Source organism: Podarcis vaucheri (assembly GCF_965113315.1).
Source record: "Podarcis vaucheri genome assembly, chromosome: 9".
NCBI lineage: Eukaryota > Metazoa > Chordata > Lepidosauria > Squamata > Lacertidae > Podarcis > Podarcis vaucheri.
The window spans coordinates 62365734-62376326 of record NC_138767.1 but is presented as its reverse complement, the minus strand read 5'-3'; the positions used below and the strand labels follow the sequence as shown (position 1 = coordinate 62376326).

The 10593-nt window shown below is 39.8% G+C and overlaps 1 protein-coding gene across 3 annotated transcripts in view; it reads left to right on the top strand.

The window, feature by feature from the left end:
• WDR19 (WD repeat domain 19) overlaps positions 1-10593 on the top strand; it is a 37193-nt gene continuing 26600 nt past the window's right edge. Inside the window, exons 1-12 of one of the 3 annotated variants that reach the window (XM_082238045.1) lie at positions 1-141; positions 2674-2765; positions 2928-2993; positions 3268-3393; positions 4521-4636; positions 5044-5159; positions 6620-6700; positions 7102-7214; positions 7837-8010; positions 8602-8672; positions 9450-9622; positions 9719-9833. In XM_082238045.1, coding sequence (XP_082094171.1) covers positions 136-141; positions 2674-2765; positions 2928-2993; positions 3268-3393; positions 4521-4636; positions 5044-5159; positions 6620-6700; positions 7102-7214; positions 7837-8010; positions 8602-8672; positions 9450-9622; positions 9719-9833 — 1249 coding nt within the window. In that variant the 5' untranslated portion in view covers positions 1-135. Of the gene's footprint in view, positions 142-2673; positions 2766-2927; positions 2994-3267; positions 3394-4520; positions 4637-5043; positions 5160-6053; positions 6077-6619; positions 6701-7101; positions 7215-7836; positions 8011-8601; positions 8673-9449; positions 9623-9718; positions 9834-10593 lie in introns of those variants that run through there. The other 2 variants (XM_082238047.1, XM_082238046.1) reach the window with 2 other exon arrangements.

Below are 10593 nucleotides of genomic sequence, written 5' to 3'. Positions count from 1 at the left end.
TGCGGCTGCGATCTCCCGGGTGACGCGGACGCGGTGGAGGCAGTTGAGCGCGCATGCGCACTCCGCCCCATGCCCCTCCTCACACCCCTCCGTTCGGCGGCCCCCTTTTAAACAACGCCATAGCGAAGGGGAAAGATGCAGGTGAGGCCCTGAGGGAGAGCGGCGGTTGGGTCGCGCGCGCGCGTAACGCTGTGCCTCAGGGGTGGGCCGTGAGGGGCTTGGAGAGGCGTCGTCTTGGCCGCTCCCCTTCACGCCTTCCGCGGGGGGAGGGGGGGAAGCGCACCACAAATGCCCCCTTCAAGGACTTCTGGCGCCGTTCACTTTTTCTCCCGCGCTCTCTGTGCCTTCAAAAGGTGGCAAGCGAGTATTCAACAGGTGAAGCATAGATGCGGCGCTGTATATCTGTTAAAAAAAGAAAATAAAAAGCTGCACACAATACCCGACAGAGAAATGTGGCAGCTCTGGCAAGGACTCGGGTCATCATTTGACTAGCATTCAGATCTTGTTCTGGAAAATCTTAGGGGAGAAATCCCTTTTGGGTACCTTTTGCTAGCTAGTTGGTTTTAATCTGTTCTGGCAGGAAAAGGCTGCTTTGTTATAACTGACATAAATGTAGGCTTCCACTACAAAAGTTTGTGCTAGATTGAAGCTGCAGTACTAGGGGTAAGCCACATTAACCTTAGTTGGACTTACTTTTTGAGTAGATCCCTGGAGGATTAAACCAAAATGAGTTTTATAGATTTCAGAGAGAGTGCTTAATTTCTAGAAAAAGTGATGCTGGGGCTGAAAGTACTTCTTTTCTCAAATTTTTTTGTTGATTTTGTCAACTAAAGTACTTCTGATCTTTCCCTTAATCCCATATGAGTGGGGAACTTTTAGTGAGGAAAACACTTTCCATTTGCTTGGGGTACTTTAATTTGCATCTTATGTTCTGGAGCTGAGCAAGAATAGTGAAAATCAAAATACATCTGACAATTGGCCCTGGGAGAAATTAAACCCTCCAAGACTTTTTTTTTTTGCCATAGAAAGCAGTTATTCTTTTGGGCATCTAAACATCTAACAATCCTAAGAGGTCTTATTGAAGAGATGCATACGCAAAGTGACTTATTTTTCTTTATGTTGTCATATCATAAGGATATATGTAAGAGTGTGTGTATGTACTGCTTATAATAATTTGTTTGCTTCTCAGACAACTTTAAAGCATGTATATTTAAAAGGTTTACAAGATGTACCTTGAAAAGGAATTCCTTTGAGCCAATTGCTATTTAACTGCTTTTTCTCCAACTGGAGAATACACCTGAGAAATGTAGCATCAGAGGAGAATCAGAATACAGGCAGAAACCATTTTAGGCACATCCAATTGACGTGCAATCACTGATGTGTGGGTCCTTTTGGACCTGGAAAAAGGCAGAACAGTGGGACGGGACGGGACGGGACAGGGAGCATTTATATGTGCTCTACGGACATAAATGGGGGCCAGGAATAGAACCCCAGCGTGACATTATCACCGCCTATATATATGAGACTTGCAGAACATACCAGTTACCATTAGTCCTCTTCACAGATCTTGCTGCAAAGTGTATATGGATTCTGTGTTTCCTCTTCACTGGTATTTTTTCCATTTCCATTAAGGATTTTGGAGCAAGAACTGCAGGAAGCTGTTCTTTTGAAATTAGTGCTAGGGATTCCAGTAAGGGTTGCTTCAGTTACTGAAAATTTCTTGCATGGCATATGCTTGCACTCTCAGGCCTCTCTGTACTCAGGTCTGTTCTTAGTTTTATAACAAACACTCCCAGAGAACTGTTCCTCAGTAATCTTCAATATGAAATATGTCTTTCAGCTTCTACCCATTTTGCCTGCTGTCTCTGTCTTCTGCTGCAATAGATATTTGGGCGGGGAATAGTAGAACTGAAATTAAGGAAGATGCAATAAAGCCAGAAGACATGCCTTGAGTTTTCTTCCTATGGTGCTTCATTCTCTCCTTTGATACAGTCTTCCTGTGCTATTTACTGCCCAGTATATTGTTTTCCTTTATACTGGAGGAAACCCTCAGGGTGTAAAGCATGCATTTCTACATGCACTATTACTACTGCATGCGGTCCTCCCACCCTTTAGTTAAGTGACATTTATACTGGATAAATTAAAGCAGGTTTCCCCAAATATTTTGGACTATAAATCCCATCATCCCAACCACCATGACCAAATACCAGGGATGATGAAAACAGTAGTCCAAAACATCTAGAAGGCGTCAGGCTGGGGATGTCTGCTCTAAAGCAGGTGTAGGGAACATTTAGCCCTCCAGATTTTGTTGAACCACAATTCCCATCAGCCCCAGCAAGCATAGCCAAAGGCCAGGGATGCTGATCAGAGTTGTAGCTCAGCAACACCTGAAGAGCCAAAGGTTCCATACAGCTGCTGTAAAACTTCAGTTCCACAGCTGTCACCTGTTTGGGGGATTATGCAATTTTGCCTGTTGGTCTCCAAAATTTAGCAGAAGGTACTTAGAACAGATTCCGTCTGTATGCCTTTATAAAAATATATTTCTTGGTTTTTCTAGCATTGCAGAAAGTTGGTAATTTCCACCCCTGAATTAGGTATGCCTTGTAAATGAAAAAAGAAAAATGGAAAACATTTAATGATTGTGCATCTTTAATTGTCAATTTCTTTCCATAGCGAGTATTTACCCTGTTTGAAAGGGATGCGCCTAGTTCAACTGTGCAATTTGCTTGGCAAAAAACTGTAGGAAACTACATTGCTGTTGCAGGGTAAGATAATAAAGATTTCTTTATTGTATATGTTAATTAACTAAACAGATGGATCAGATTTTGTCATAGGAAGCAGCTTACAGACTTTAATAATATTTACAGATGTATGAAAGATGACCACCATAATGATTATTCCTCTTCTGGTTTTTGTTTTTTTTTTAGACACAATCACACTGTAAAAATTTTCGATCGCCATGGTCAAAAGAAAAATGAAATTATTTTACCAGGGTAAGTCTTGTACAATTTTGTGAAAGCAAAATATTACTTTTAGGCAAATTCAACATTAGATTATCTGATTTGTTTGGCATAAATGCCTTCAAAAATGGTGGGGGAGAGGGTTATGAAATTGGATGAGATTAGACTGCACTTTATTTTAGGAGAACAGAATAATAGGGAATGGATATCTCCTTCAAGGAGCTAGTCAGGCTTGCATTTCCACTCAGTTTCATATTTTCGAACCAAATATTTGAACATCCGGTTAATACTTTCTGTGTTTCCTTAGCAACTGCATTGCTATGGACTGGGATCAAGATGGTGATACCTTAGCAATAATTGCTGATAAGGCCATTTGCATTTATCTGTGGGATGCCAACACAAACAAAATCAGCCTGATAGACACTGGCATGAGGTAAGCAAAAAGTCTGTTTTAAGAAAAAGTATATTTCCAGGCCAGTTTATACATTTAGTATACTTGCAACCTAAAACTTACAGGGAACCAGGCAGAGGGCCTTCTCGGTAGTGGCGCCCTCCCTGTGGAACGCCCTCCCACCAGATGTCAAAGAGAACAACAACTACCAGACTTTTAGAAGACATCTGAAGGCAGCCCTGTTTAGGGATGCTTTTAATGTTTGATGTATCACAGTATTTTAATATTCTTTTGGAAGCCACCCAGAGTGGCTGGGGAGGCCCAGCCAGATCGGCGGGGTATAAATAATAAATTATTATTATTAATAATAATAATACAGTGAATAGGTTGTGTTGTTTAAATGGGAGAAGTTTTCAGTTGTAGTTTTATGAATGAATTTTTCTTGCTGGTAGCACAGATTCTGTAGGATTGCCATATTTTGTTTCCTTCTAAAGTTGTTGAGAGCTTTTTGGGGGGGCGGGGGGAATCAAAAAGTTGAGCTTTTTTTCCCCACCAGAAAAAAGGGATTTTTTAATTGACTTGCCTAAGATCCAGGACAAAGTGCCACCTTTTGGAAATTTTTCCCAGATGTGTATTCTGCTTTTGAAATCCCAGTAATGTCCAGGAGAATCTGGACATATGACAGCCCTAGGTTCTGTATCTGTACCACCAAGTTGAATGGTGCAAGAAGTGCACAGACCTAATTTCCTCATCTTATGAAATTTTCCCCAGAAGAAACCTTTTTAGAATACGGAGCATTGATCAGTCAGTTCTGACTGGTACTTTCAGCTTGTTCTTTGTTGTTACTTACCGTATTTTTCGCTCTATAGGACGCACTTTTCCCCCTCCAAAAATGAAGGGGAAATGTGTGTGTGTCCTATGGAGCGAAAGCAGGCTTTCGCTGAAGCATGGAGAGCGAGAGGGGTCGGTGCGCACCAACCCCTCTTACTCTCCAGGCTTCAGGAAGCTATCCGCAAGCCTTCGGAGCGCGGCGGTAGTGCGCTGTGTTTGAAAATGGAAACATTCACTTCTGCATTTTTGGTGTTTGGCTTCCGCAACGTTCGGCCGCAAAAACGTGTGAAAACCGAGGTTTGATTGTATTGAAAGCCTATTTCATTTTTTTATTACAGGGAACCAATGTCTTTCTTACGTTGGTCGAAAGCCGAACCCTTACTTGCCGCTGGAACAGCTAAGGGAAATGTGCTAATATACAACCGCCAAACTTCTCGCAAGATTCCTATCCTTGGTCTGTACCATTATAAAATTAGTGAACTTCCATGTGGGGAGAGAGCAGAAATTTGCTCGCTGTATTAAAATCTAGTTAATATCTCTCTAGTGTAAGTATTTCACCATGTGTAATTGTAGATGAGGAAACTGTGATCTACCAGATGGTGTTGAACCTCAGCATCCATCAGGCCCAGCCAGCATGGCCAAAGGTCAAGGATGATGGGATTTGTAGTCCAACAATATTAGGAGGGCCACAAGTTCCTACGCTATTTGTCTGTTTTCTTTTAATAATTCACAGTTTTCCAGCTTAAAATGATAATTGTATTATTGGATATGCCTACTTGAATCACATACTTAGCGTCCATGCATTGTCCAATAGCTTTAGGGAGCAAATTGTGATTTTTCTATGTGAATTTGTTTTACCAGGTAAGCACACCAAACGGATTACATGTGGTTGTTGGAGCGGTGGGAAATTCATAGCATTAGGCGGTGAGGACAAAATGGTAACAATTAGCAACCACGAAGGAGATACAATCAGAGTGGTAATAAACCTACATTGTTGTTATGCACAAGATTGTAACAGTTATATGAAAAAATGCCTTCGCCCCCATTTGCTCTATGTGTGAATGTTAATGTGAGAGAGAAAGCAGACGAGAATTGGTTAAGATGCCTGTTTGAGCCAGTTGAAATTTCACATTTGAATTACAGGCTCAGGAAAGGAAAAAGAACAAAAACTATTTAGTGTTGTGTGTGAAAATATCCTGGGTTAATGTTCAAGAATCTGTGTAGTTTAAACATTAGTTGCAGCTTTGCTTTTTATTGGACCAACTTCTATTAGTGAGTGCCCAATCTTTAAAAACAACAACTGTAAGATGCTTGAAAGGTCATCCATTATAACCAACACCAGTTATTTTTGTGAAAGACATAGATTTTTCTCCTTGTTTTTTCTCCTTGTCTTTCCTTGCCTCTTTCTCCCAGAGGGCAGTGAAGGGGCTAATTAACTGATAATGGGGATCTCCATATATAGAGATAGGCACTATCTAAGTCCTAGGATACTGTCTGCTAAGGATATTATTGTATCATTTTGGTTTTCTGCTTATTTTGTACAATATGTTATTTTGTTAGCCGCTTTGAGTTCCTCAATGGGAAAAAGAAGCAGGATCCAAATTTTGTAACTACAGGAGAAACTAATGTCAGAAATGGTGTAGCTGTTTGTGGTGGTGATCTAAGAATTAAACTATTGTGCCCAGCTGGCTGGGATCAGCGATTTTCCATGAAGGCATTGTTTAAAATCTCAGGCCACATGTAATTCTTTCTTCCTTGACAGAGTCTTAAGGCAAGCAAATGAAAGACTTTATAAGGTGGAATGGAGAAAATATGACAGTTGTGTCCAAACATTGCATTATTGTAGAGAACAGGAAGCACAGCCAGTTTTGTGCATCTAGTTCCTCCACACAAAGTTAGTGTCCAAAGCTGCTTTTGGAATTGAGGTTGATAGCTGTTAATATTACTGTATTAACACCTGAAAAATCATTGCATTGTTTTGTGGTTTTCCTGTCAATGGCCTAGTTTGCTCTTAGCACTAAATCATGATTTATTAAACTTAGCACTATGTGTGAACCCAGCCCAGTGACTTAACTGTGGTACATTTACTGCCAACAAGCCATTATCTGAACCTATAGGCTTTTGTTTTTGCTTTACTTTACAAACCTTGCTTTGTTTTAACTAATGGCTTTGTGTTGCATGGGAACTCAGCACCCTTCCTTAACCAGGCACTTGCCAAACTATAAAGGCATGAGGGAAGAGTGGCTGGAAAACAAACATTGGAGGGGGAAAGCCATAGTTTGCTTATCATTTGTGGGACAACTTGTGGTTAACTTGTGATTAACTTGTGATTTATTAACAAACCATGGTGTAGTGTTATGGGTATACCAGGCCAGTGTAACTGTTTCAAAAAATAAAAATTACTTATTCTATTAACCTTGGAACCTTATTCTTGCAGACAACAGTGAGAGGAGAACCCAGTGATATGGAGTTTATAGTAATGAAAACTGATGATAGAACAGGAGGAAATGAGACCACAGTAAGTATTTAACAACACAGCAAGTATATATTGCTTGAAACCAAAGGGGCTTTGCAAAGAAAGCAATAAGGGAAAGTTATAACACAAGAAAATAAAATACAAATTTTGTTTGTCATAAGAATTCCAAAATTAGATTGTAGCTCTGAGACGTTAGTGTCATTCTTATCATAAGAGCTTTATCATGTTACTTGACATGGCACAGTAAAAGATTTAAGATAGGTGTCTTTGATTTTCTTAGCAGCTGATGCTTACAAAGGCTGCCTTAGAAATAAGTAATCGTGTCAGGAGAATAATTTCTAATCCTCTTAAGGAACACTACCATTGCATTATTACCGTAAGATGCGTAAGATGATTCTGGTTTTGTTCAATATATTATTTTCCTCTCTCTCTCTTTTTTCCAGGTATGCATTGTCGTTGCTCAGAAAACCCTGTATATTTATAATTTCAGAGATCCAGAGAACCCAATTGAACTGGCGTTTCAGCCACGCTACGGGAACATTGTCTCTTATAAATGGTAAAGCTATTCACCAAACTAGTAATATCCCATGAAAGAGAGTGCTCTAGCATTATAGACATTTCCAGATGGGTAGCTGACAAACTGTATTAATCTATTGAAGCAAAAACAGCAGAGAGTATTATTATGCCATAACCTTCCACACACATTGTCAACTTCAGCAGTGCACAAAAGCTTCTGCCATAATAAATTGCTTTTATAAATGTTTTGTGCTAGGGTGGGTTTTGTGCTCTTACTTTAGTCAGGGAAGTCTGAATACTTTATAGCAGGGTGGAGAAGCTTTGTCTGTCTGGATGTTGCTAGGCTGCAACTTCTATCATCCCTGAGATGACTGCTCATGTTGACTGAGGCTGATGGCAGCTGAACAGCTGGAGGGCAACAGGTTCTAAATCCCTGCTTTTGTAGACTAAAAAGTCAGTGTTCTTGAAAAGAGACGCAAATGCAATTGTTCCAGTGTTTCCTAGTAGTTTAATTTTGAAATAGAATTTGGTTTTCTGTGAACAATCCCATTCCCCACCCTCCCCAGCCAGCTGACAATTCTGAGATTGTGTCTTCAACTTTTCTCTCTTTCTGCAGCCATGTTGCTTGTACGGTTTTGATCATATTGTTGAAATCTTTACAGGTATGGTGATAATTACATCATGATAGGGTTCTCGCTTGGCTGTTTTGTGGTGATTTCTACACACGTTCGAGAGATTGGCCATGAGATCTTTCAGGCATATGATCATAAAGATAACCTGACTAGCATTGCAATATCACAGTCACTAAACAAAGTTGCATCATGTGGAGATAACTGGTGAGTCATCATGATTTCATATGAAGACCTTAAAATACAAGCTATCACAAAGAAAGTGCTAATACTGACTCTGAAAATGTTGTCCTAGAACAGTTTGAGGTCATGTTAAGATATTAGTACCCCAATCAAGAGATCTGCTTGGTTTCTGACAGAAGCTGTTATCTTTCATGTTGCTATCTTTCATATGCTATCTTATTCCAAGGGAGAAAGCAATTCTGCACCAGCTGTAACTTTTATACCATCTTCAAGGGCAGCCCCACATAGAGCATACTACAGTAGTCTCATTGAGATGTTATCAGAGTATGCAGTGCCATAGCTAAGCTATCCTGATCCAAGAACACTGAAGATGACGAGCCAGCTCGAACAGGGTATAGGTACTTCATGCCACAGAGCCACCTTTGCTTTTAGTGACAATGACTCCAAGAGTACCCCAGGCTACAAATCAGCTCCTTCGGGTGTGGGTGGGGTGCAACTCCATCTAGATCAGGTTGTCTGTCCAAGTCCCAGACCCAGGAAGTACTCAGCAACAGTACCTTCATCTTATTATGTTGTAAGTTAACACTGAAGGAAGTGATTTTCTTTCTATTATAGCATCAAGATTCATGACTTGTCAGATTTGAATGAAATGTATGCAATAATAAACTTGGAGGATGAAAATAAAGGTATGACCACCTTTAGATTTACCTGATTGCTTGCCAAATCATATAAGACAGATTCTTAATTTGCATTAGCAATTTGCTTGTATAAAGAAATGTGATGCAGTAACTACAGTTTGTGGATTGGACCAACTAGACTTGGGTTCGAACTCTCACTCAGCTGAGCTTTGCTATTAATAACCTTAACGTGACCTGTGACTTTCTTAAGACAATCCTTCAAACCGTACTGTGGAGTATTTGAAACCAACAGTGACAAGTCTTGGATTAGAAATTTCTGCTTCCAGTTAGCTGCAAACCACAGTTTGCTGTTTGAATGCGCCAAACCATGGTTTACTCAATAACTTGCCCACTGGGAAGGGAGAGCTTTTTATCTCTTCCCCATGTGTGTGAAAGGAAGGTGGGAAGCAGCATTGAAGCCCAGTTCTTGCAGCTTTCTCTCAGACTAGTCTTCCTCATAGGGTTGTGGAAAGGATAAAATATGATAACACCATATAAGCTGCCCTTGGATTCTTGAAGGAAGGGCAGAGCAGAAGTGCAATTCATTGCTAATGTGCCCATTGTAGCTTACATAATTCCCCAAAGACTTGGGGACAAGGGCTAGCAACTTAAATATGGAATTAGAAATAAAGGTATATATTGTTGTGTATGACATTGTGCTAATCTGACACAGGTAGGTTACTCTTTAAGACACAGAAAATGCTTTTTAGTGACGAAGGTATTGCTTCTTGGATTTCTAAGATAGAATACTGTTGTTGTTTTTACAAAACCTCGTTGATATTTTAGGTCTAGATCAGTTGTCATGGACAGACGATGGACAATTGCTGGCAGTGTCTACGAAGAAAGGGACTATCCATGTCTTCTTGACAAAACTTCCCATTCTTGGAGACTCATACAGCACACGGATCGCGTACCTCACCTCGCTTCTTGAAGTGACAGTTGCCAACCACATTGAAAGTGTATAGTACTTCATTCATTTTAAAGTTTAGTTAGGTGTAACATTTTGTTTTATGGTAAGCAGTTCTCAGCAAAAGTGGTATGGTCTGTCTTGGCAGGAGCTACCAATTACAGTTTCTGTGGAAGTTGAGCCCAACTTTGTGGCTATTGGCCATTATCACTTGGCTGTTGGCATGAATAATCGGGCATGGTTTTATGTTCTGGGAGAGAGCAGTAAGTATACCTCTAGTTCCATTATTCCACACTGACGTAGTGTAGCACTGTTGTATTTTATTGAATTACTGGTTATTCTATAATATGTTAGTAAGTTTATTGCTTCCAATTGTACCCTTAGTGTCACAACAGCTAATTATACCTCTTGTAAGATGTTACAGGACACACAATTTAGATCATGTAAAAATAATATGAAACAATTATTATTGGGATTATGAAAGAAAGATGGAGCTTTTCGTCTTCATGTGGGCCACATAGCCCTGACAGTCACAATCTGATTGCATTGTTCGAAATATTTGAAGTATTTTAAGTGGCCAAGGATATGTTCAAAAGAGAGAATCACGACAAAATTTCTTTTTTTTTAAATTATATTTTATTAATTTTCCATACATTCATACCACATTACAATTTCTATTAAATTTTCCATTTTTTACTTCCTTCGGCTTCTCTGCCAATCATCCAAATTCTAACTTCTTTAATTACGCATTTCCAAATTTTGCTATTGCCTTTATACCTAGCTCCCACTTCTATTTTGCCTTTTTACAATATTTCTTATGCTGTTACAGAGCTTCTCTAAATGCCACTAGCGTTATTCCATTATCACTTATACATTCCCAGTATTCAATTAATTTTCCCCAGTCCTCGATGAACTTTTGATCTCGTAGATATCTGATCTTCCCAGTCAGTTTATCAAGTTCTGCATAGTCCATCAGCTTCATTCTCCACTCCTCCAACGTTGGTATTTGTTCTTGTTTCCATT